The 26,619-nt window shown below is 43.2% G+C and overlaps 1 protein-coding gene across 2 annotated transcripts in view; it reads left to right on the forward strand.

The window, feature by feature from the left end:
• rtn1b (reticulon 1b) overlaps nt 1-26,619 on the forward strand; it is a 147,020-nt gene that overhangs the window by 71,178 nt on the left and 49,223 nt on the right. Inside the window, exons 2-4 of one of the 2 annotated variants that reach the window (XM_060917687.1) lie at nt 7,022-7,771; nt 8,550-9,040; nt 9,164-9,344. In XM_060917687.1, the coding sequence (XP_060773670.1) occupies nt 7,022-7,771; nt 8,550-9,040; nt 9,164-9,344 (1,422 nt within the window). Of the gene's footprint in view, nt 1-7,021; nt 7,772-8,549; nt 9,345-26,619 lie in introns of both variants that reach the window. The other variant, XM_060917686.1, reaches the window with a different exon arrangement.

Below are 26,619 nucleotides of genomic sequence, written 5' to 3' on the forward strand. Positions count from 1 at the left end.
CCTCTTCCTGGAAGGCCCCACATTTTTTAGAAAACCTGCCAAAACAAACTGCATCATGAAGACCAGTGAGCTATTGAAACAAGTCAGGGTTAACTTGTTTTTGTTCTATGTAAATACAGCATTAAAGGTCATAAGCAATGGTCGGAGATGGGACGTAGAATATCAACTTTTATTTTCTAGAAGAACGACCCAAAAAGCAAATTCAATCTTCCTGGTGTCTAATTTGCACCCTAAAATTGAATAAAATGGTTAAAATATACTGGTTTGTGCAAGTTCCGAAGGTTTGTTTACATCTCACTTATGCACACGCACACTTTTACCGCCGGCGACAGTCGTCATGACATCATTCAAGGCAAACAGACTGGGAGCAGTTCTGTGTTTACTTGCGAACTGAGCACACGTGTACATACTTTGGTCATGAGAGGTTGTGTAAAACTTCTTCCTGAACCGGTCCCGTTGTTACAGTTCACTGCACAACAGTAAGGCATGGTTTTTCTTTGGAAATTCCCGAACGCATGTCTGCACTCAAGCCGAACGGCAATGCAAATAAACTGAAGTGGACTCAACTCAAGCGATTTGTTTGCCTTGAATGACGTCACGCGCCGAGTGGTCACGAAAATCGCCGAGCAGAAATTCACTGCGATCCGTGCTAACTTATTTTGATTATTACTTACCGTATTAACAATACTTCTTGGGACCAGAAGAAAATTACAGAGGGTTTTTTAACATATAAAGTTTCAAATGTGCATAAATTGAAAACCTTTGCCTATGATCTTTAAACGTATCAAAAGTCACAGAACCAAACCATTTATCACATAATATTAAAAAAGCTTCATACATTTGAATTTGACTCTAATCAAACAGAATCACAAGAATTAACTGTGTGTGATGTATATGATGAGCTGAAATCGAGTTGTACATGAGCCAGTAGCGCTGAGCTGGCTATAAGCCACGTGTGACGAGATTCAGTGGAATTACTGTTTTATTCTATCCACATTCACTGCACTTTGAGAAACGGAGCATTTTTATTTTTTGCAAATTCGATAAATAAATTTTTTCCGTTTCTGTTTCCGGTTGAGAGTACGTTGTGCGCGTTCTGGCTGCTGCTTCTCACCAGAGCTTTTTTTTTATTTTATTTTTATTTTATTTTTCTATTTTCATTTATTTATTTTTTTTTTCTGTGTTTGTGTAGTTTGATGTTTGAGTGTTTTTGTCCGCCGGTTGTGGTGTAGCTCCAGACCCAGTTTTGGGTGTCGGTTCCCTCCAGGCCTTGGTTCGCCATGGGTGATGCCTGTGCTCTCAGCTATGGACTGCAGTGAGCCTGTTGTTCATTTTACATCGTGGTTGTCCAGCGCTTTGTGCTTTAGTGCTTGGCGTGATGTTCCGAGCGATGTTGCTTGGTGGCGTCGCAGCGGCTGTGCAGGCGGTTTGGGACATACCAGCGCTTTGCGTGGCGGAGCTTCTCTGCTCGCTTTGTGGATCCATCGCGTGGTGTTCAAGCGATGTTGTTGACGGCGTCACGGCGGCGGTGCTGGAGATGTGGGACTTGTTTTCGTGCACCTTTTGGTGGGACTGTGGCTGCTACACCACGGGAATTACATCCTGACCCCTACTCGGTGGACTTTTTACTTATTTTTTTTATTTATTATTTATATTTTTTTTTCTTTGTCTATAATTGTAAAGTGTCCTTGGGTTTCTTGAAAGGCGCTATATAAATTTAACTTATTATTATTATTATTATTATTATTATTATTATTATTATAAATAAAAACTTTGATACAAATCATCCGACAAAATAATTTCTGCCTAGAATATAAACAAACCAGCGAAATGACAGTAGCAATTTGTGAAAAATGCTGAAATAATCATTTTTGAAAAATAAAAAAAAGATACATTCTTACCATCAAGTATTTTTATTCCATATTTTGCTGCTTTTTTGCATTTTTCGGGGTTTTGTTTTCAAGTAGACCTTTTATTCCATCCTCGGTTGGTTCAGCAACACGCTCCGCCTTTTTGTTTTTCTCTACTCATGGTATATGAGCTGATATCCTAGTAGTAGAGTAGCCAATCAGAGCGTGCGATTGCTCATATCCAGTGAATGTGGATAGAATAGCTCTCTTTCTCTCACACACACACACACACACACACACACACACACACAGAGTACCAGTCAAAAGTTTGGACACATTTTCTAATTCAATGTTTTTTCTTTATTTTTATTAATTAAGACACTTCATGTCTTAAAGTAATGATGGATGTCATTTCTCTTTACTGAGTTGAGCGTTTCTTAATATAATATGGATTACTACAGTTGTGGAATAGGGCTATTTACTATATTTTTATTATTTTTCTATTTACCGTTTGATCTCAAACACATTTAAGAAGACAAGAAATTGCACTAATTGATTTTTGACGAGGCACAGCAGTTAACTGAAAAGCATTCCAGGTGACTACCTCATGAAGCTGGTTAAGATAATGCCCATAGTGTGCAAAGCATCATCAAGGTAAACGGTGGCTACTTTGAAGAATCTAAAATATGAAACATATCTTGTTTTGGGGTTTTTTTGCAATTTTTTTGTTTGCCACATAATTCCGTACATGCTCCATTTGCTATTTTGTAGTTTTGATGTCTTCATTGTTGTTCAACAATGTGGAAATTGTCACAAGAAAAACTTACGAATGTATCGGTGCGTCCAAACTTTTGTCTGATTCTGTACAACACCGATAGATCGGTTAAGGAGATGAAGTCAGTTTTGATACATGTCCACAATTTGGGCTAATAATGTTCTCATACAGGTATATGTATTGTTGGAATAGTGCACTGCTGGATAGTGATGCAATTCTGCCACTCACTGGCTTGTGCTGTCCATGGCATCACTGTTGAAGATGTTCTTCTGCTGTAACATCATCTCCTCCAAGCAGAGGAGGCCCAAAAACAGAACGGCTTTTGTTTCCAGTGGCCTTCTTGACTTCTCTTTCCATGGATCCTTGTACTTTTCAGATACTGTGGGCTAAAAATAGCATCCCAGTGGTGCTCCTTAACCCCGTGTATGTAGGACAGTGTGGAGCTGGATGAGCAGGTTTTATGTTGGAGTAGGGGTTAGTAGCACACTTGACCAAAAAAAAACCCACCCACTGGCTTCCAGTGATGCTTATTAATGGCTGTGTGTACAGACAGATCAAATGTGGTTGTAAATACTCACCTGTTTCTGAGCTTCAACAAATATCCAGTAAGGCTGAGCAACAGAGCTCGTTTTCTGGACCACAGCAGGGCTATTTGTGCCGCCTACACTTGAGTAGAACACCTCCACTTCACCTGCTACCTGTACTGTTATGTAGGCTACATTTAAACTCACTGCAGTGGCAGTAGTGTAAACTTGTACAATATGAAATATTATAACTGTTGTTTTTGGTTTCTCAAAAAAAAAAGTAGTTTGGCTACTATCATTCTGAACACTTGTGTGTTCCTTCTTTACTGCTACAAAGTGAATTTCTGTAATTCCTTGTAGTAATTACCACTTTGGATCTTCATGTTTCTTATATTAGACATCTCATCTCATTATCTCTAGCCGCTTTATCCTGTCCTACAGGGTCGCAGGCAAGCTGGAGCCTATCCCAGCTGACTACGGGCGAAAGGCGGGGTACACCCTGGACAAGTCGCCAGGTCATCACAGGGCCGACACATAGACACAGACAACCATTCACACTCACATTCACACCTACGGTCAATTTAGAGTCACCAGTTAACCTAACCTGCATGTCTTTGGACTGTGGGGGAAACCGGAGCACCCGGAGGAAACCCACGCGGACACGGGGAGAACATGCAAACCCCGCACAGAAAGGCCCTCGCCAGCCACGGGGCTCGAACCCGGACCTTCTTGCTGTGAGGCGACAGCGCTAACCACTACACCACCGTGCCGCCTATATTAGACATGTATCGAGAAATTAACTGATGCCTCAGATGTGCAAAGACTGTAATTAAGAGGATGGAAATGTTTATTGAAAACAGTCAGACTGTGTATGTTGGTGAAGCACTCTGATGAAACGCTTTCCCATTCCTCCTGTGACCATTGTTGTAGTTGCCCCGTAGACAGACATGAGCATGGAAAATATACATCTGCTAAAAACCGCCACATCGATTAAAAGACAGCAAGAAGGATGAAGTAGAGGGGGGAGGGATAGAAGGAGGAGAGTGATGGTGCCATCAGAATACAGGCAAGATCTGTCACTGCCACACCCCAGACAAGCACTCTGGAGTACACTTAAACCTAGAGGCACAAACGCACTCGTGCACACACCCATATGCTCATACACACACAATCTGTCGTTCTCCCCCATAGACGTACAGGGAAAAGTCACTGACATTCTCAAGGACGTTTTCAGATGACAGATGTGTATTCTGTACACAGTAGCAGGCAGAGGTCACATTGGTCTTTGGATGGGATGCTGCAGACTCAGATTACCTGCCCAAAGAAGCAAAATGTTTTAATATGATATACACACTGTATTGTAGCCAGATTTATCTCTCTGGCTTATTTCATGTTGTTGTAGTGCTTTCAGAGTCCAGTTTGTAATGTTTAAAGATCTTTCATTTTCAAAATCGATACAATTTTTGATTTTTAGGTATTTTTCTTTTTATAATGTATGTGTTGAAATAATCTACAGATATATACTCTGATAGCAAAAATCAGTTGAATCAACAGTGAAATAGCATTTGGCAGAAAACATTGAAATAATGTTGAAATGATATTGAAAGTGTCCCCTTGAATTTGGGTTGAATCAACGTTGAATTTTCAACCCTATCAGCATTGAATCATCTCATCTCATCTCATTATCTCTAGCCGCTTTATCCTTCTACAGGGTCGCAGGCAAGCTGGAGCCTATCCCAGCTGAGTACGGGCGAAAGGCGGGGTACACCCTGGACAAGTCGCCAGGTCATCACAGGGCTGACGCATAGACACAGACAACCATTCACACTCACATTCACACCTACGGTCAATTTAGAGTCACCAGTTAACCTAACCTGCATGTCTTTGGACTGTGGGGGAAACCGGAGCACCCGGAGGAAACCCACACGGACACGGGGAGAACATGCAAACTCCGCACAGAAAGGCCCTCGCCGGCCCCGGGGCTCGAACCCAGGACCTTCTTGCTGTGAGGCGACAGCGCTAACCACTACACCACCGTGCCGCCAGCATTGAATCAATGGTGATTCAACCATAGAAACTTACATTTAAATTTCCGTTGATTTCATGTTGAAATAATATACTGAATCAATGGTGATTCAACCATTATCTAAATGGAAATCGACATGTCATGACACTGAATCGATATCTGTTTGCCCATTATCTAAAAGGTACATATGCTAATAGAGTATAATTACTTTTATTATTCATTCAGAGTTACTTCATGGGTGTCTATCAGCCTACACAGACAGATCAAACACTGCATACAACCACATACATTCATACATACATATTTGTCAATTACTGAATGAAATAACAGAAGAGGGATTGTTTGTTGTTGTTTTATTGTGTCAGTAACAACAGAAAAAAAAAAAAAAGACTTCAATCCTGAAGTGGAGGCTGTGGGAGAAGCAGAGGCAACATTATGTCAGTGCTCATGATAGAACGTTTTGCAGACAGCAGATACTACAAATCACCTCTTACTTTTACAAAACAGCAATTTAGGAATATCAAGTTCACTTACATCTAGTTCCTTTTCTTTCCCCCGACACGCCAAGGGGCGTACCGAAGCCAATTTTTCACCAATTCGCTGCTACCATTTCACTACTATGAAGCACTTAACCACTATTTTTAACCACACTTACCACAAAGAGGAGAACTGGCCAGTGTTGTTGAAGCAAATTTCTTCAGTCGCAAGCACGGACAGTCTATGGTCGCATGTCTCGTCGTCAACGGAGCTCGAGCTCTTCTGAAAGTTCTTCTGAGAGACCGTTATTTGGACCATTCCAAATAGCGGCTGGTATGGTAGAAAACGGAGATGTTTGTTTTTCTGTTCGTTTTTTCCTTACATGTTGCACACACAAGATTTGCACATAACCATAAATAATAATCTATTCTTCATAGTTCCTTGTGCTCTATTAAAATTCTAAATTAAATAAATGAAATTCAATGAAATATAGGAAACCCCCCTCCCACAAAATGGTCTCACCCAGAGTGCACCCCAGTGCTTCGTAGTAGTGAAATGGTAGCAGCGAATTGGTGAAAAATTGGCTTCGGTACGCCCCTTGGCATGTCGGGGGAAAGAAAAGGAACTAGATGTAAGTGAACTTGATATTCCTAAATTGCTGTTTTGTAAAAGTAAGAGGTGATTTGTAGTATTTGCTGTCTGCAAAACTTTCTGTCATGAGCACTGACATAAATGTTGCCTCTGCTTCTCCAACAGCCTCCACTTCAGGATTGAAGTCTTTTTTTTTTTTTCTGTTGTTACTGACACAATAAAACAACAATAACAAACAATCCCTCTTCTGTTATTTCATTCAGTAATTGACAAATATGTATGTATGAATGTATGTGGTTGTACGCAGTGTTTGATCTGTCTGTGTAGGCTGATAGACACCCATGAAGTAACTCTGAATGAATAATAAAAGTAATTATACTCTATTAGCATATGTACCTTTTAGATAATGGGCAAACAGATATCGATTCAGTGTCATGACATGTCGATTTCCATTTAGATGATGGTTGAATCACCATTGATTAAATGCTGATAGGGTTGAAAATTCAACGTTGATTCAACCCAAATTCAAGGGGACACTTTCAATATCATTTCAACATTATTTCAATGTTTTCTCCAAACGCTATTTCAATGTTGATTCAACTGATTTTTGCTCTCTGGGTAATTACACAGCTCAGAAAATACATTTTACTCAAAGAAAAATATAGCCTGTTATGTTGTAAAAATAGTGATGTTGTCAATGTCGAGTACATTTTCCATAGTTTGCAGGTTTGCTCACTTTCCCCTTTTCGCTTATCCCTGGTTTTTATTTCTCCCACAGATAAATCCGACTCAGATCTCCTGAAGAAGTCCATCATTGATGTGGGTGACCCTTACACATCCCTCCTATCTGGTTACTCCTCCCAGATGGATACCTCCTACTTCTCGGGTGATGTCAGTGGAGGGGAGCAGAAGCAGCAAGCTGGAATCGATGACCTCATCTCAGGCCTGGATTGCCAGTCTGCCATGTTCAGCTCGGACTCCGGTATCGAGATGACCCCGAGTGCTGAGCTTGGCTACAGCTCCCACAAGCTGTGTGGCTCAGACAAGACCCCCGATTCCACCTACAACTACATGGACATCAGGAGCAAAGAGGATCCCCACAGCCAACAGCAGCCCCTGGAGGATTGGGGGATAAGTGCTGCTTCAGAATCTGCACCTCTGTCTAGTCTCAAAGGAGGGCATTACTTGGAGAAGAGTCCCTCACCTGTGGAAGTGGAGACACTGGGCCCCTGTGCAGGTGCACTTGACTCACAAACTTTCCCCTATGTAGAAGAACCATCAGATGATGAGCTGTCTGACTACCAGCCCAACCGCTCACCAGGTGCTGAGGGCAGTGCCAGTCCAGTCAAGATCACCTTGACAGAGACACCACCCCTGTCAGTCTCTCCTGTGGCCATCCAGCGTGTGTCTCCAATTGTTGTTTCTGAGAAAGAGAGCATCCTGAGCTTGGGGCTGCAGGGAGTGCCCACTGTCACACTGTCCGAGCCAGAGGATGAGAGTCCTGGATCTTCCACTCCACCACTCACAGGTGAGCATGAAAATAACATAAATTTGCACTGCACAACACAACGCACACATGGGGGGAAGCTGTGGCCAAATGGTTAGAAAAACAGCTTTGGGACCAAAAGGTTGCTGGTTTGATTCCTTGAACCAGCAGGATTGGTTCAAGTGCCCTTGAGCAAGTTGCCTAATCCCCAACTGCTCCAGCAAGTGTGGTGGTGTACCTTGTGTCTGATTAGCCAAAGAAAAACTGATTGTGATTATTAGTTCAGGCAAGAACCTGGTCATAATTAAAAAAAAACAAAAACTCACAACACAGGATGTTCTATGCTTTTGACTCATTGCAGGCTTTGTGCCAGACTGCTGGGCAAGCCAGGGCTAGCAAGTAGCTTGCTCACTCGTTCGTTTGTGTTGACAATGCCATGTCATATACTGTATGTAAGGTTTCAGAAATGAGGGGCAAACCAGCTAAAATTTTATTTGTGCTGATTCTAATTGGATATTGCCATACATAAATATACGCCGCTATACAATCTCAAAAACCAGACTGACACGAACAATAATATTAACAGCAGAAATTGGTCCAAACATATGTGAATAGTTTATGGTGAAGCAATAGTGGTGTGTTAAATAAAGTCTGTGGTGTGTGCAGGTCTGAGCTGAGCCACTGTCCCTCTGAGTAACGGATTCCACACATGCTCTCTCAGTGGGACATCTTAACACAGCAGATGGCCACAGCCAAACAGGTGCTGAACCTGCAGCAAACACTCACCTCTTTCCATTCTTTTCTTTCTCTGTCACTATAGAAGAGTCTGACTCACCATCCGATCCCATGGCCCAGGCCACTGAAGTAAAAACCCAGGAGAAGGCTCCAGAAACTTCCTCACTGGTCTCTCAGACTGCACCCAAATCTCAGAGTCCTTCCTTGGAGCTTAAGAGCACTCCCACTCTTCCCCTGTATGCCAAGGTCACAGATGCCAGCAGTGGAGACTCGGGTGATTCAGAGATTGAGCTTGTGTCTGAGGAGTCAAGCCCACAGGCTCCCAGCTCTGCCTACATGACCTTCAGCAAGAGCCCCAGCACCCCTCCACCAGCCGCTTCAACTACCCAAGTTCCTGTTTCTGTCTCTGTCCCTGCCTTTAACCCTGCCCCTGGCCTTGCTTCTGCCCCCATCTCTGCAGCCATGCAGTACAGCATTCTGCGTGAGGAGCGGGAGGCTGAGTTGGACAGTGAGTTGGCTCTGGAGTCCTGTGAAGAAGAAAGCCCTAAGAGATTTCCCCAGGACTCCTCCACCAAGGTAAGCAAAGTCAGCTCACCAGAAGCTGAACTTCCATTCCCCTCAGCTATAGTGCTCGCTCGTCCCCCTGTGAACCCTGCACCTCCACCTGCTACTCCAATCTTTGCCGATGCTCCTGAAAAGGTGTTGCCAAATGAGGACGAGAAGACGACACCCAGCAGCAAACCTACACCCCCCATTGCAGTCCTGCCTGAACTGAAGGTGGAGCAGCCTCCTGAGGAAAGGCAAGCAGAGAGGAAACATTCTATTGCCGAAAGACACACCACAACTCCTGCTATCTTCCAGGGAATAACTAGAGAGAAGGGTAAGGCACTGTGTAATTAAAATTCTTAAATTAAGACATGAATATGAGTGGCTTATGCAAAATTAATAGCAGAACAATAACATGGGTAATTGTTAGGTAGCTTATAGGTGTATTTGCGAGAATATATGTATTATAATTTACCAAGGTACTTTCTTTACTGTAGCCTTTTAACACTTCCCAACTGCAGTGAGGTCTGTCATGCCTTAAAATATAAGCTTTAAATGTCTGTGGCAAAATGGCCACTCCTTGCTATAAATACATGGGTAGAAAGAAGTAAATTTGGCAGGAAAAACAGGAAGGAACATCTGAATGCTCCACACCCTTGAGCGTAAAACTCATCCTGCTTTAGTACACACATTTGGTATGTTATTGTCAAATTGTAACCAAAAAAGGCATGTATGAAATTATTACAAATATCAGTATATAAATTCTAGAATTCACTATACGTTTTATTATTAATATTTTTTTAGATCATTCTTTAGCCTTAGCCACGTGAGACAGACATGGTGACTAATTGTAGTCCATAGTTACGTTGCACAGGAGTGTCATATCCAAACCCTTATAATTACCCTCAGAATAGCTAATGTAAGGTTATTTAAAGGTTGTGTGTGTAACTGTGGCTCGACTACTGAGGGGAGGTCCACCATGGTGGTTACCTTTGGATTGCATCCCCAATCACGTTCCTTACCAAATAGGCTGACCAGTTGGTGAGTGATCAACCAGCTGGCAGTAACATCTACTTAGAGGATTCTCATTGGCTACAGGGCTGGCCCAGGTACATTTTCACCTCTAAGCACAGATAGTTTTTTGTTTTGTTTTTAATATACTGCAGGATCAACATCTTGGTTAAAGAATGCTGGCTTTGTTTGAACTCTGGTCCCCAATACAGACACTGTGTGTGGATCGATAATGCATGCAATTTACAAGTAGTATGGAAGTAGTGATGGCCAATGAAAAAAGTTTTGCATGAGGGACAGAGATATTCAGCACCTTTAAGAAAAGGTTTGACTAGTTTATGCACTCCCAGTGAGCCCTTCTGTCTCTTGGCACATAGGTTTTTGAATTGGACCCAAAAACAGATGTCTCTAGCCAACTCAGCAAAATGTCTAAAGTCCCATTTTTGGTACAAGATTTTTGGCATTGAACATCCATCCATCCATTATCCGTAACCGATTATCCTGTTCAGGGTCGCAGGCAAGCTGGAGCCTGTCCCAGCTGGCTATGGGCGAGAGGCCAGGTACACCCTAGACAAGTCGCCAGGTCATCGCAGGGCTGACAGATAGAGACAAACAACCATTCACACCTACGGTCAGTTTAGAGCCACCAATTAGCCTAACCTGCATGTCTTTGGACTGTAGGGGAAACCGGAGCACCCGGAGGAAACCCACGCAGGCACAGGGAGAACATGCAAACTCCACACAGAAAGGCCCCCGTCAGCGACTGGGCTCGAACCCAGAACCTTCTTGCTGTGAAGCAACAGTGCTAACCACTACACCACCGTGCTGCCAGGCATAGAACATATTTGTGCCTATTCTTTCACATCATGAAAAAACTGCATTCCTAGGGGCCATAGCTATAATTTTTTTTATGATGTATGATATACTGTGTCACACTGACCTGTTTGTCTGGGACAGTGGTCTGAGGGGTATTTTGAATACAGGGCCCATCAATAATGTCAGCCATAGGCTGAAACATGGTCTGTTTAGCTAGAATGTGGTACAACATACATTGTCATTCTTAACAGCAATGGCACTGGGAATATTACAGTCATCAATTTGTTACTGTATTGCCTGAAACCTCTATTTCTCCCCTATCCCTAGGTATAGTATTGCTGCAATACAGTGCATCTTCTGTATAACTGTATCAGCCTGATAAGTAACACAGGGGACAGGAGGTTGTACATCCTGGATGTTGATAAGGGTTGGGTATTCTTAGGTTTTTATCTGTCTGGACTGAAGGAGGTTGAATTGACAAAGTATGATCTTGGAATGTAGACCTCTGCCACCTAAGAGATTCTGCCTCACGGATCGATCCGGGAACAGTAACTGACAGACACAGCTGCTCAGAGATGTTTCTCAGTTTATTGTAGGACAAACATGAGTATAGATTCACATGCAAGAATGTGTTGTAGCTATAGGATTAGATGATGATGATGATTTAATTGATGAAGCCAAGTTATTTATGCATTACATCACTGGTTTAGACTACACTCCTTTATGAAAGAAGAGAGACATTATGTACCATTACATCACCTGTCAGGATCATAGTCTTATGAAAAGAAGAAAAACATTGCCGATCAACATAACCTTCATTAAGCAGAGAGCAGAATGTATGAGCGAAGATAAATCTCAAGGATTCAACTAACCAAAACCATGGGGAAGCCATGGCCTAATGGTTAGAGAAGTAGCTTTGGGACCAAAAGGTCACTGGTTTGAATGGCTGCAGTGCCCTTGAGCAAGGCACTGAACCCCCAACTGCTCCTCAGGTTGACCTGGGCATGTTGTATATCGCTCTGGATAAGATCATCTGCTAAATGCCATTAATGTGCGTAATGTAATGCAAAACAAGTAGCAATCAGAACCGCCTGTACCATAGGGCTGTGCCGATAGACGATGCCATCGTCCATCGACGATGGTGGTCATCCATCACGATGGAGAGCCACCATCGTGATACCACGCCCCCTCCTGTCATAATCATGCATATACGGTATCATCTGGGCCTATTTAACCTAAAAAGTTAGTTTTTTGTTAGTTTAGTTAGTTAGTTTTGTTTAATATATAAATATATTATATAACATATTATAAATACATAATTATATAAATCATTATAAAGTAATATCCTATTACCGCTTGTTCATGTAGGCTATGGTGCAGGGACGTGCTAGTGAACATAACATGTGGTTACACAAATACAGTATGCTACTAATAATAAATTTTGACTTCATTTTTTAGCCTACACTATACTTTTAATGTAAAATTTGTCATGTTGTTCAAACAAATAGCCACTATTAACGACTTCAGTCGGGAAATATTGCACCTTATCAAATGGCAGTGAAGCGCAGACTTCGGCAGAAGTCAAATAACATTAATCTGGTAAATAGGCCTACTTTCAGATACAAAATGGTCCACTCTAAGCCATAATGTCAAACCAAATGGAAGAATGAAGGTGATTCTGACAAATGTAAAGACAGTAAAAAAAAAAAAACAATATTAAATCATGATTTTAAAAGCTGGCGCAATAATTCAAGCACTAATAAATTGGAAAAATTAGCGCGTTCAAGTGCGCACTAAAGGCCGAAACGCATCTTCAGTTGATATGGTGTAAATAAACAATGAGTAATAGCTTAAGTGTAGTTTCTTCTCATAGTTTGAATACTAGTCTTTCATTGTTAGAGCAGATTAATATCTTACCATGATCAGTGAGTGCTCGGGGAGGTTCATTTCCACCTGCGCTTTGCGCAGCTCATTTCTCCGAAGCCAGCTGTGCGCAAACGCAGTGTTGACTGCTCGGCAAACTCCAAACTGGCCCTCTGTTGCGCAAGCGAGTTGGTTATGGCCAGGTTCAAATTGTGCCCAAAACAACTTAACCACGGCCATTTCAATTGCCTGATGGCTGTGACAATATTCGCCCCGTTGTTGCAGGCGATCTTTTTCTCCTCTATTTTCCATTCGGCAAGTGTCTCGCGCAATGCGTCTTCTAAATTGTCCGCTGAATGTGTCTCTGGCATGAAACTCGTCTGCAGGCATTTGGACTGCATTGCCCACTCTCGGTCCACATAATGTATGGTAGCTGACATATAGGGCATCATGTTGCAGCTGGACCACATATCCGTTATCAAGGCCAAATATTCCACATCACCTAGCGCTTTTTTTTCTTTACGTGCCAAAGCCTCGGATGAGTATCTAATACTTTTAATAATAATAATAATATATTTAATAATGTGGTATTAAAATCCCCCCCCGCCCACGATATGATCGTCCATCACGATGTTTGCACTGTAAACATCGTCGATGCCAATTAAGGGGACATCGCACAGCCCTACTGTACCATTTTTCAGCATGCCAAACATATATTTCTATCAGGTATGGTTACTCATAATTTTCTGACTACCTCTATGATTGAGATAACTCTGTCTTTTGGGTTTTGCATCGTCTATGAAATTGACTTACATTCCTAGAGTTTCCGTGTATGAGATCAGGCATTTACACTACGTTCAGACTACAACCTGAAACGACCCATATCCGATTTGTTGTGAAATCCGATTTTTTTGTTAGGCCGTTCACATTACCAATTATATGAGACTTGTATGCGATCTCCAATATGAATGGAAAACGACCCAAAAGTGTCCCGCATGCGCAAATTGACACGTAATAAGCACATCTACGTAATACGTAAACAAAAAAAAAAGCGCACTCTTCAAGTTTGCAAGTAAAGCATGGAGATGAGGCGAGACCTGGCGATGTGGTTTTTGTGGCGGCGGCGGAACTCGCACAATAATCTGATTAATGTGGGCAGCAGACTAATGAGACCGAAGGTGTCAAATTACTGGAAATTTCCAGAACAATCTTATAATCTTGTAATACAGGATGGTTTAAGTTATAAATCAGTTATAGAAACTGTTTTATTTAATCAGGCTAACAGATCAAAATCCAGGTCCCTACCAAATCCACCATTAGCTTGATCAATTCTATAAAAGTCTATTTAAATTCTGAAAACTGTCCAAATGTTGTTGTTTTCCACCAAAGAGGCGGGATTAGCCAACGCAGAATAGTGACGTTTGTCTCTTGTTGATGACGTGTAGGTCGCATGAATGCGACCTGTCCGGTCAGACTGCAGTCGCATGTGAAAATAACGGATATGCATCGGAATTAGGACCACATATCCAAGCGGCCTGGGTCGCATGTGAAAAACATCGGATCTGTGTCGTTCAGATTGTCAATAACAAATCGGATACAGGTCGCATATGGGCAAAAAAATCGGATATGGGTCGTTTCAGGGTGCAGTCTGAACGTAGTCTTAGGTGTGTATGAGACAAGACAGTTAAGTCTCTCAGGATTAAAATCAGGCAATTTCTGCTGGTTTTATTTTGAATCAGAAAATATCTCAAAAAAAAAAAGTCAGGCAGCCAGTCTTACTACTGGAACCACTTATTGCAAGCTTGTCATTGCAACCAATATGCCTGCTCTTTTATTAACATCTTCAGTGCGCTATTAAATTCTTGGGTTTCACGCGACGTCACAGCTGCCTCAGTAGTTATTCAAAACTTTAGCTGGTGGTCTACCAAAGCTCAGTTGACAAAGCATTTGTATGAAGAAGGTGCATTGCTCGCATGAAAAATGCCTTACACTTACGTTGTTTTAGGTTGTTCGAATCAATCAAACCATGAAACTGATACAAGTTTCTTCAGGGTTCCCCATGAACTAATAAAAAAGGGTGAATGAACACAGGATTTCACAAAAAGACGTCAAGAAAGGTGGCTTTTGAACCTCTCACTGAAATCGAAGGGAACCGAGTCGAAGCATGCTCGAGTTTGTAGTGATCACTTCGTGAAAGGTTTGTATCTCCCTCTCAGCTATATTGTTAGCATTTTCCAAGTACTTTTCTTGCTATGTGTCATTATTTTATGGCAGGGGTTTTCAAAGTGTGGGAGAGTCAGCCCCCCCCTCAGAGAGCAAATAAACAGCGCTATACTTAAAGGGCTGATGACACGAACATGACTCTATGCAATTTCTTAAATAAACTATACAACATGGCAAACATGTTAGATTTCTGTTATAATTACGTGAAAAGAAGCTGTTGTTACGCGAATATCCAACTTTTAATTGCACAGCGCAAGAAAACTGGGTCTGTGGCTCGCGGCCATGTTGTGACGTCAGCGGAAGAACACGCTGCGGTTCACTGGCTGTTCTACTCTGGTTCTACTCAATGGAAATGGCGCATGAAAACGCCGGTGAACTCTCTAGTGCTAGCTCTTCCACTTCTGGGAGTCTAGAATTGTGTTGATCTCTTCCGAATAGAATCTATGATAGCCTACCCTCTTTACCCTTTGCCTCTCGTTGCTAGGCAGCAGTTACATGAAAGCCGCAAGCTTTCACAAGCAAATACATGACTGATATTACGCCGACTTTATGATTACATTTATGATTATCATGTAGAATCTATAGCTCTACGTACCTTTATCTTATGTCGTTTCACAACACATGTTCTGACAGGAGGACTGTCTTTGGATCCGGCGTAGCTACTAGTAGACCCCCTCTGGAATACTGACAGTGTTGCCAGATTGGGAGGTTTCCCGCCCAGTTGGGTGGTTTCAAGTGCATTTTGGTGGGTTTTGAACATGTTTTGGGCTGGAAAACTTCAGCAGTATCTGGCAACAGACGTTTTCCAGCCCAAAATATGTTCAAAACCCACCAAAATGCACTTGAAATCGCCCAACTGGGCAGGAAACCTCCCAATCTGGCAACACTGTGTAGGCACTGCTGATGGTAGTAACACACGTTTGTGCTGAACTGAACACCCAAGAGATTCTTTTAAGCTGGGAAGGGTGTCAAAACAATCCAAATCGAAGTGTTCAGAGCACAGGACGGATGTTGGTGAGGGCTCTCACTTGTCACGAGTGCGCCTGACTTGCTTCACCCATTTCGCATGCAGCTCGGGATCTCTGGGAAACTTGAATAAACTTACCCCATCCTTGTGGGTTCTGGAGCAAAAGCCGGCAACAGAACGCGAAGGCATAATAACTAATATATATAAAATCTCCTTCTCACCCCCGGCGGGGGGGTGGTATCCATGTCATCCTCAAGCTCGGGTCCTCTACCAGAGGCCTGGGAGTTTGAGGGTTCTGCGCAGTATCTTCGATGTTCCTAGTACTGCACTCTTCTGGACTGAGGCTTCAGATGTTGTTCCTGGGATTTGCTGGAGCCACTCTCCCAGTTTGGGGGTTACTGCCCCAAGTGCCCCCACTACCACGGGGACCACGCAACCCTTGACCTTCCACATCCGTTCCAGCTGCTCTTTCAACCCTTGATACTTCTCAAGTTTCTCATGTTCCTTCTTCTTGATGTTGGCGTCAGCTGGGATCGCCACATCTATCACCACCACGCTCTTCTGCTCTTTGTCCACCACCACTATGTCCGGTTGGTTAGCCAGGATCTGTTTGTCAGTCTGGAAGCTGAAGTCCCACAGAACCTTGGCCCTGTTGTTCTCAGCCACCTTCTGTGGTATGGCCCATTGGGACTTGGGTACTTCTATTCCATACTGGTTGCAGATGTTCCTGTATACTATCCCAGCCACTTGGTTGTGCCTCTCCATGTACGCTGATCCAGCTAGCATCTTACACCCTGCTACTATATGCTGGACTGTTTCAGGGGCTTCTTTGCACAGTCTGCATCTTGGGTCTGATCTACTCTGGTAGATCCTGGCCTCTATGGCTCTTGTGCTTATGGCCTGTTCTTGTGCTGCCATGATTAGTGCCTCTGTGCTGTCTGTCAGTCCTGCATTATCCAGCCACTGGTAGGATTTCTTGATATCAGCCACTTCCTCTATCTGACGGTGGTACATGCCATGTAGGGGTTTGTCTCTCCAGGTTGTCTGTTCCTCCTCCTCCTCTGCACTCTCATCAGGGTTCTGCTGCCTGAGACATTCACTTAACAGTTCATCCTTTGGGGCCATTTTTCTGATGTATTCTCAGATTTTCGATGTTTCATCCTGGACCGTGGTCTTGACGCTCACTAGCCCTCGGCCTCCCTCTTTCCGCTTAGTGTATAGTCTCAGGGTGCTGGACTTGGGGTGGAACCCTCCATGCATGGTGAGGAGCTTTCTAGTCTTGATATCTGTGGCTTCTGTCTCCTCCTTTGGCCAGTTTATGATACCAGCGGGGTATCTGATGACTGGTAGTGCGTACATGTTGATGGCTTGGACCTTGTTCTTACCATTCAGCTGACTTTTCAGGACCTGCCTTACTCTCTGGAGGTATTTGGCTGTGGTTGACTTCCTTGTGGCCTCTTCATGGTTTCCATTAGCCTGTGGGATGCCAAGGTACTTGTAGCTGTCTTGGATATCACCTATGTTGCCCTCTGGTAGGTCAATCCCCTCAGTCCAGATCATCTTGCCTCTCTTTGAGACCATCCGGCCACACTTGTCCAATCCGAATGACATCCCTATGTCATCGCTGTAGATCCGGGTGGTGTGGATCAGCGAGCCTATTTCTCGCTCGTTCCTGGCATACAGCTTGATGTCATCCATGTAGAGCAGGTGGCTGATTGTTGCCCCACTACGGAATCGGTATCCGTAGCCGCTCTTCGTGATGATCTGACTGAGGGGGTTCAGGCCTATGCAGAACAGCAGTGGTGATAGCGCATCTCCTTGGTATATGCCGCACTTGATGTTGACTTGGGCAATGGGTTTTGAGTTGGCCTCTAGGGTTGTCTTCCACATTTCCATTGAGTTCTGGATGAAGGTCCTTAGGTTCCTGTTGATCTTATACAGTTCCAGACATTCCAGTATCCATGTGTGTGGCATTGAGTCGTAGGCTTTCTTGTAGTCAATCCAGGCAGTGCACAGGTTGGTCTGTCTCTTCTTACAGTCTCGGGCGACTGTTTTATCGACCAGTAGCTGGTGCTTGGCTCCTCTGGTGTTACTGCCAATTCCTTTCTGTGCCTCGCTCATGTATTGAGCCACATGCTTACTCATTTTTGCCGCAATGATGCCTGACAGGGCCTTCCATGTTGTGCAGAGACAGGTAATTGGCCGGTAGTTGGATGGGATGGGTCGCTTCTGGGGGTCCTTCATGATTAGGACTGTCCTGCCTTGGGTTAGCCATTCTGGGTGGGTTCCATCCCTCAGCAGCTGGTTCATCTGTGCTGCTAGGCGTTCATGGAGTGCAGTTAGCTTCTTCAGCCAGTACGTATGGATCATATCGGGGCCTGGTGCTGTCCAGCTCTTCATCTTTCACACTCTTTCTTGGACGTCTGCCATTGAGATGGTTACTGGTTCTTGTTCTGGGAGGTTGCTGTGGTCAGCTCTTAGGTCCACTAACCATTGGGCATCGGTGTTGTGTGATGCCTTTCTTTCCCATATGTCTTTCCAGTATTTTTCCACCTCAGCTCTTGGTGGGTCTGACCGGTTGTTGTTCTCCTGGCCTCTCCTTCCTTGGTGTATCTCTTCAACCGGGTGGCCAGAGCTGTTAGTCGCTGTTTGGCAGTTTCGAGTGCCTCTGGTATGGAGAGTGAGTTGTACTTCCTGGGTGCCCCTTTATTCACCATGTTCCCTTTCTGTAGTTCAGCTAGCTGGCTAACTTCTCTCCTTGCTGCCTTTATCTTGGCCTCTAATCGTCTCTTCCATGGTGGATACTGTTTATGTCCCGAGCCCACCTTGTGTCCAACCATCTCCCTGATTACTGTTGCTGTACTGTGTATCAGCTTGTTGGTCTCAGTGATGGTTCTTGTGGAGATTGTCTTCAGAGCAGCATTCACATCTACTAGTAGATCTTCTGAAGGTACTTGGCAACTCAGCTTCGGTATTCGTCGGGGGCTCCAGGTTTCCAGTTGGGTCACGATCCCCTCTCTCTGGGATTGCTTGTATAGTAGCATTCCAGCAAATCCGTATTTTCTGTCCTCATCCATCGATGTCTTGTTCCAGTAGCCCATTTCTCATCAGTTTGCCCTGGTTCCCTAGCAACTGACGCAGACCTTGTTGACCCGGGCGACGTCTGAGCCGGTATGACTCTATCAGTTATGTCTTCACTCATTCCTGAGGTAGGCTGATATATCATGAGGGGTTTTGCCTAAGAACTCTTACTGGATGATGTTTTGCCCCGACCGGGATTCGAAACCCGATCTCCTGCGTCGTAGTCAGTGAGCATTACCACTGTACTATCCAGCTGATTATAGAGGTGACATATATATATATATATATATATAAAAAATGTGTATGTATGTATAATAATGTCTAATAAAAATACTAATAATGATAAACTGAACACCTGTCGCATCAACAACAAACTGGTAAGTTAGGAGGAAGGTTCTTTCGCTGACGTCATATAGCCCCTCCTCCTCCTTCGTCTCCTGGGTGCTGCAGCCCCGTCAAATTTGCCCAAATAGCCGCATTTTTTATCATAACGTAAAATAGGCGCCTTCGTGAATTAATATATGGATCATCGGGAATTACTTTTTATGTTATAAAACATCGACAAAGATGTCAAAAACATGTCATCAGCATTTTAATGTTCCATTCGTATTTTTAAAAAATGGTTGTTGTACACATTTTTTTTTCTTTTACACATTTTAAACATCTGTGCTTTTTAAAACATCTTTTTTTTTTTACACATTTTAAACATCTGTGCTTTTCTTTTTAAAACATCTTGTTTTACACATTTTAAAACGTCTCATAGCATCGTTAGCTAGCACCTCTTGGCAGACAACACACTGTGGCAGTGGAGCATCTTCAGATCCAGTCCATGAAAATCCAAACTTTAAATAATCATGGTCATACTTCCTTCTTTTTTCAGTCCCCCCAGGATTCCGCGGGCCTTTTTTGTGATTGTTGCGGGCTAAAATGTCTGATATTGCGGGGGGGTTTTCCAAAAAATTGCGATGAAAGTTGCGGTGTTTTTTAGGTTTTTGTTGCAATTACATTGCGGGAGGAAGTGAAAGTTGCGAGAAATTGTGATTTTCTCTTTTTGTGATTAAAATTGAGTGATATGTTAAATATTAAGTTATTACCGAAAAACTATTGATTAAAAAAAACAAAGACACTGAGAAATGGTCCTATAAACAACTTTACCAATATAGAAGATTACCAGGACTACAAAAATGCAGAAAAATAGGCTTTACTTATCCAAATGCTCCTGTTGGTTCAAAAGTTAAAGTGCATAGAACCTCACAGCACAACATGAAGTTACCTTAAAATATAATATAAATGCCTCAGCTTTCATGTAAGAAAAAAACACTATTAATACTAGTGCTGTGTGCAGGCAGTCTCTCCTGAAGACTAAATTAAACAGTAATTATAAACTAATAAAATAAATGGCTCAGGCTTCATAGAAGAAAAAAACAATCTGAACAGAATCTCACAGTATGATGCTGAAGCTGCCTAAACAATGGAAAATAAAATACCATTTTGGCAAAAATGTTGGCATCCATTAATTTCTTGTATTAAGTAAAAAAATAATGTAAAGTGCACACAGTCCTTCACTGTAAACACAACACACTTTCACTAACAGAATTTAAGCCTATATAAACATTGTCTCGCACATGCAGTGTTGCCAGATACTGCTGACGTTTTCCAGTCCAAAATATGTTCAAAACCCGCCAAAATGCACTTAAAACCGCCCAATCTGGCAACACTGCACGCATGCTGCTTCTCTTGAACGTATACACAGAAGTAAGGCGGAAGGTAGTTTGTCGACGTCACCTCAAGACGACGCCAACGATTGGTCAAATTTGCGGGAAGGTTGCGGTGATTGGATATAATTGCAACACCGCCCTGAATTCGCAGGGATTGGTTGAATTTGCGTTGAAGTTGCAAATCGCAAAATCCTGGAGGGTCTGTTTTTTTGCTTGGCCCAGACTCTGTCTCCTCACTCACTGTAGCTTTAGGTACTAAAAATCGATCCATTTTGTCTCTGGCAAAGGCTAGCTGAAGTTCGCTAAATGTCCGCAATAGTAACTTATTCTGGTTTATGTTTCCTCATGTTGCGCCCCCCCTGAAGAACTCTGGCGCCCCCCAGGGGAGGCACGCCCCACACTTTGAAAAGCCCCGTTTTATGGTGCTTTTTTTTAGTCACAAAGCGCTAAAGTCCCCAGCTGTTTCTTTGTTTACTCCTCACTCGATGGCCACCATATTAAAAACAATGCATGTCTCGCATTCTTTAACAGGCTGTCCTAGCGGCCTTTTCAACGACATAGACTGGGCTCCAACACTCAGTGCGTTTACATGCACATAGAGAAAATCGATTTTCTACCGTAGCTCGACTGAAATCGAAGTTCTAAATGCCATGGAAACACCTTAGTTCGGCTGAAATCGAACCGAACTGGATTTCTCGTAATCGAGCTACGCGACCTAGATTACGCGATTGTAGCCGAGCTACTTAGTGCATGTAAACCCTATCGAGCTACGTAGTCGAGCTACTTACTTCAGCACTGCCCCTTCCGGAAGTGACAAGTGACGAGACCACAAGCGGGAAACACAACAGCCTCGGTCGGCATGATAACAGTAGTAGTAGCGAGCAGCAGAAGAGGTCAGGAGGAACAAGGAGAACGAACGAACACGGAACTGATAACTTTGTTTATACTCTTGAATAGCTCTTCTTCATGACGACAACCGGAAGTGTACCAACACGATGGGGCGTGTAGCGCCACCTGTGGCTCGGGTGCACAATGTACCTCACACAATAGCTCGATTTCCTTGTGTGCATGTAGGATTGGATTTCTCTGGCACCTCTGCTAGGACCCTTAGCTCGATTACCGACAGTAGCTCGATTTGGATGTGCATGTAAATGCACTGACTGAAATTAGGTCATGATAAACTCAAACAGCAGTCAGAGGAAGATAAAGAGTGCAAAGTAAGAGCATAAGCTTTGTTTTTTAAAATCTATCCTTTAAAAAAATATATTTACATAGGCAAAAACAATACAGGATTCATTCGGCAGCGACTTGATACCAAGGTCCTTTACCCAGCCACATACAAAAAAGTTGTAAGCCTCCATACTCTTCCACGCTTTCATCTGTTTTGCGGTGTAGAAGGACGTCTGCAACACCAGATAGTTCGAGATGTCGAGGAACTCGACTGAAGGGATCGTATGACAAATCCTTCTTTCCCAGACTGTAGGGGTCAATTCCATTGCACATAGCAATCTTCTGAATATATTTAAAGCAAGCAGTGGCTTCTAGATTACGAGCGTACTCTGATAAGTTATCGCTAGTTGTTTGCACTATGGCAGCCATTTTGGTTTGTTAGACCGCCAGCTGTTTTACCAGAAGTGAAATCACTAAGAAAAGTCACGTGACTGAAACCCAAGAATGCATACAAGAGCCCATCGGACAAATCAGAATATGATGAAAATAACTCGGCCACATACACTCTGTTTTGCCAAGGAAGCCTTAATGTCAAGTCAAGTTTATTTCTATAGCGCTTTTAACAACAAACATTGTCGCAAAGCAGCTTCACAGAATTTTAATGACTTTAAACATGAGCTAATTTTATCCCTAATCTGTCCCCAGTGAGCAAGCTTGTGGTAACAGTGCCAAGGAAAAACTCCCTCAGACGACATGAGGAAGAAACCTTGAGAGGAACCAGACTCAAAAGGGAACCCATCCTCATTTGGGTGATAACAGACAACGTTAAAACACAGGTTGTTAGGTATCACCTAATGAGTAGGAACAGTATACATTTTGCACTGAGTGCAAGCAGGGACTCTGGCAAAACTGACTATGACAGCATAACTAAAAGGGAAGAGCCAGAAGGTAACACAGGCATGAGGGAGCCCCGGGACATAAAGCAGCAGCCACTACACTGTCAACAAACCTGAGTGAGCGAGTGAATGGGGACTGACAGCATCCATACATCCCAGTTTACCAAAACACTCAATGCCTGAGGACCCTCCAGATCTACTCGTTTACCTAATAAAATTAACAAAAGGCTTGACTAAACAGATATGTTTTCAGCCTGAGACTGTGTCTGAGTCCCGAACACTACTTGGAAGGCTGTTCCATAACTGTGGGGCTTTGTAAGAAAAGGCTCCGCCCCCTGATGTAGCCTTCACTATACGAGGTACCAGCAGATAGCCTGCACCTTTTGATCTAAGTAGACGTGGAGGGTCATAAAGGACCAGAAGTTCGCTCAGGTACTGTGGCGCGAGACCATTGAGCACTTTAAAGGTCAATAGTAGTACTTTATAAACAATACGAAATTTGATTTAATGCCATCCTGTAGCTAATTCAGTGCCACTGCTGTGCTGTGCTCCTGTTTTATATACTGATCTTCAATTGGGTTCAGTGTCGAACTATCAGCATGCTCTGCCAAAGTGGGCCTCAAGTTCAGAGAAAGTTGGAGTCACTGATAGCACATCAGGATCTGACTGTCACCTAGCAGCTCTTGCATTTGTCCCATGCCCACTGCCAGCCCCTGTAATCAGCATTTCAGTGCAGTAAAGGCAATCTCTTCTCTTCCATGGGACACCTCAACGAAGTCTTCTCTCTCTGTTCCTGTCACTGCAACAGTGAAGTAGCTTCTTTTTTTTCTTCCTAGTGAGCTCTGCAGCCATATCTGCTGTTTGTTTTACTCTTTATGTCTGCAGACCGACCTGGCGACTTGTCCAGGGTGTACCCCGCCTTTCGCCCGTAGTCAGCTGGGATAGGCTCCAGCTTGCCTGCGACCCTGTAGAACAGGTTAAAGCGGCTAGAGATAATGAGATGAGATGTCTGCAGACCACCAGAGGAAGGTGATGAATAGACTGCAGAATTTTCATCGCCTTTGAGGTGCACTTTGTGCATCAGTAATGGCATTATGCTGCAGAGAGGGCAGGGTTCTGGACGCACCTCTTGCATATCTCAAGTCCAAACAAGATGGACATTGATCATGTCCATCAGTAAATCCATCAGGGCTTGGCAGAACAAACTCACAATCCTGCCCTATACAGAATGGTCAGGAAGGTTGACAAAGTTTCAACAATTCAAGCTGTAAGTTTATGGACTTTCTAAGATTTTAATATCAGTTACTCTGAGTCTGCAGCATCCATGCTTCTGCATGCCGAATTAAACCGTATGCCATGCTCTGCCATGTTCAGCAAGACAGTCAATCGTGGCAAAATTAATAATGTCAAATATTACAAATGCTGTCATTTATGACGCACATTATTACATTCTGTCTCTCTCACTGTCTGATGTTATTAAAATCTGCATCATTAACAAAAGTTAATGCATGAGAGTATTTATACTCAGGGTCTTGAATCCATTTCTAGCAAATTAAGATAAGAATGGGAAAGAGCGACTGAATGTGTGAGGTCATGGCCACGGTCACAATATGGCCACCTTGCTATTAATACTTGTCAAGGAAATGAGCAAACAGGAAAACTCTAGTAGTTCTGAAGGAAACCACCCTGGCTGTCTAGAACGGAAAGAAGGAGAAGACCCCTCGCCAATGCCTTGTTTACTAGAGTATACCTGTTTTTGTTTGTTTGTTTTTGAGAGAATAATAATCCAGTTATATTTGGATGAAGTATTTGGTACTACAGCATTTACTGGCCATGCTAATGCCTTGGTATTTTCTAGCAGGGTTCACTTACGTATTTCAGTATCTCATCTCATCTCATTATCTCTAGCCGCTTTATCCTGTTCTACAGGGTCGCAGGCAAGCTGGAGCCTATCCCAGCTGACTACGGGCGAAAGGCGGGGTACACCCTGGACAAGTCGCCAGGTCATCACAGGGCTGACACATAGACACAGACAACCAGTCACACTCACATTCACACCTACGGTCAATTTAGAGTCACCAGTTAACCTAACCTGCATGTCTTTGGACTGTGGGGGAAACCGGAGCACCCGGAGGAAACCCACGCGGACACGGGGAGAACATGCAAACTCCGCACAGAAAGGCCCTCTCCGGCCCCGGGGCTCGAACCCAGGACCTTCTTGCTGTGAGGTGACAGCGCTAACCACTACACCACCGTGCCACCCGTATTTCAGTATTTAAAAAAAAAAAAACACACAAGCAAATCTATATGTCTGTGTGGAATTAGAATCAAGAATATATTTCTGACATAAGACAAAAGTCAGAATGACAAAAAGGTCATTTGGTTAAATGTAATCAGTAATTCATTAAACCATCATGAATTTACAGATTTATAAATTTGAGCAGGGCTGGCACGGTGGTGTAGTGGTTAGCACTGTCATCTCACAGCAAGAAGGTTCTGGGTTTGAGCCCAGTGGCTAATGGGGGCCTTTCTGTGCGGAGTTTGCATGTTCTCCCCGTGTCTGTGTGGGTTTCCTCCGGGTGCTCCGGTTTCCCCCACAGTCCAAAGACATGCAGGTTAGGCTAATTGGTGGCTCTAAATTGACCGTAGGTGTGAATGTGAGTGTGAATGGTTGTCTGTCTCTACGTGTCAGCCCTGCGATGACCTGGCGACTTATCCAGGATGTACCCCACCTCTTGTCATAGTCAGCTGGGATAGGCTCCAGCTTGCCCGCGACCCTGCACAGGATAAGCGGCTACAGATAATGGATGGATGAATAAATTTGAGCATGTCAGGTTTGCACTGGATGCAGACACGATCTCATAACACTGGACACAAGGTGGAAGAATTCATCCCACATGGAATACCAGTCTATTGCAGGCAGATGATCCAGATTAGTGGAAACACTTGTTTTGTTTTTTCCCCCACTAATTAAACTTGAGGCATGTTCATATTTATGTAACAAATCTAAAATACTATTCATATCAACAGATATAGACTTAAATATCGATTATATCTCTGAATGCAGACTCATTTCATGTGCTGCTTTCTGTCGGAGAAAATACTGTGCAGTCACTTTCTGGATCGTTTCCTCTCTGCTCCCAGAGTACTGTAGCAGTAGAAGGGCAAATCGTGGATACTGGATCATCTGTTTATAGGACAGTGAGGCGTAGGACGGGCAAGGGAAGACAAAACTAGAGAGAGGACACCGTGCTTTACATAACACATGACTTCTGGACCACTTTTATACTTTTACCAAGACATATATAGACACATGGGGCCAAATATCTCGAAAGCATTCAGCCTGTGCTACTTGTGTAAGAGCATCTCAACACCTTGCCTGTGCATACAGGAAAGCAATGCTTAGTTAGCTAAAGCATTAAACTATTACTTGCTATACTATGTACGAGCATTACATTATATAAGTGTTTATGCAACCTTTGAGAATGTATTTTTGTTATGTCATGACAGTGAACCAGCATTTCTGAATGCTTGAAGAATCTCGACGTCTGTGCATTTTTGATGACTTCCTGTTAAAAATAATACATAAATCTTTTGCCTGAAGGTTTGATGATTCTCTGGAGTACTTTGGCTCAAATATATATTAAAAAATATAAGTAATATTGGGATGCTGAACGATGGAGAAGCTGAGAATTAAAGCTCTAAAATAGTAGAAATACTTTACTTTGGATTGCGAACACCACTGAAGACCTGAAATGATCCAGCTCTCTGTTCTTGAACACAAATCAGTCACCTCTGTTTGTCCTCGTGCAGTAGTGGGGTGTGTGCCACGCTGAGCAGGATCTGGAGACACTGCAGTGCATG

The sequence above is a fragment of the Neoarius graeffei genome, chromosome 3, assembly GCF_027579695.1.
Source record: "Neoarius graeffei isolate fNeoGra1 chromosome 3, fNeoGra1.pri, whole genome shotgun sequence".
NCBI lineage: Eukaryota > Metazoa > Chordata > Actinopteri > Siluriformes > Ariidae > Neoarius > Neoarius graeffei.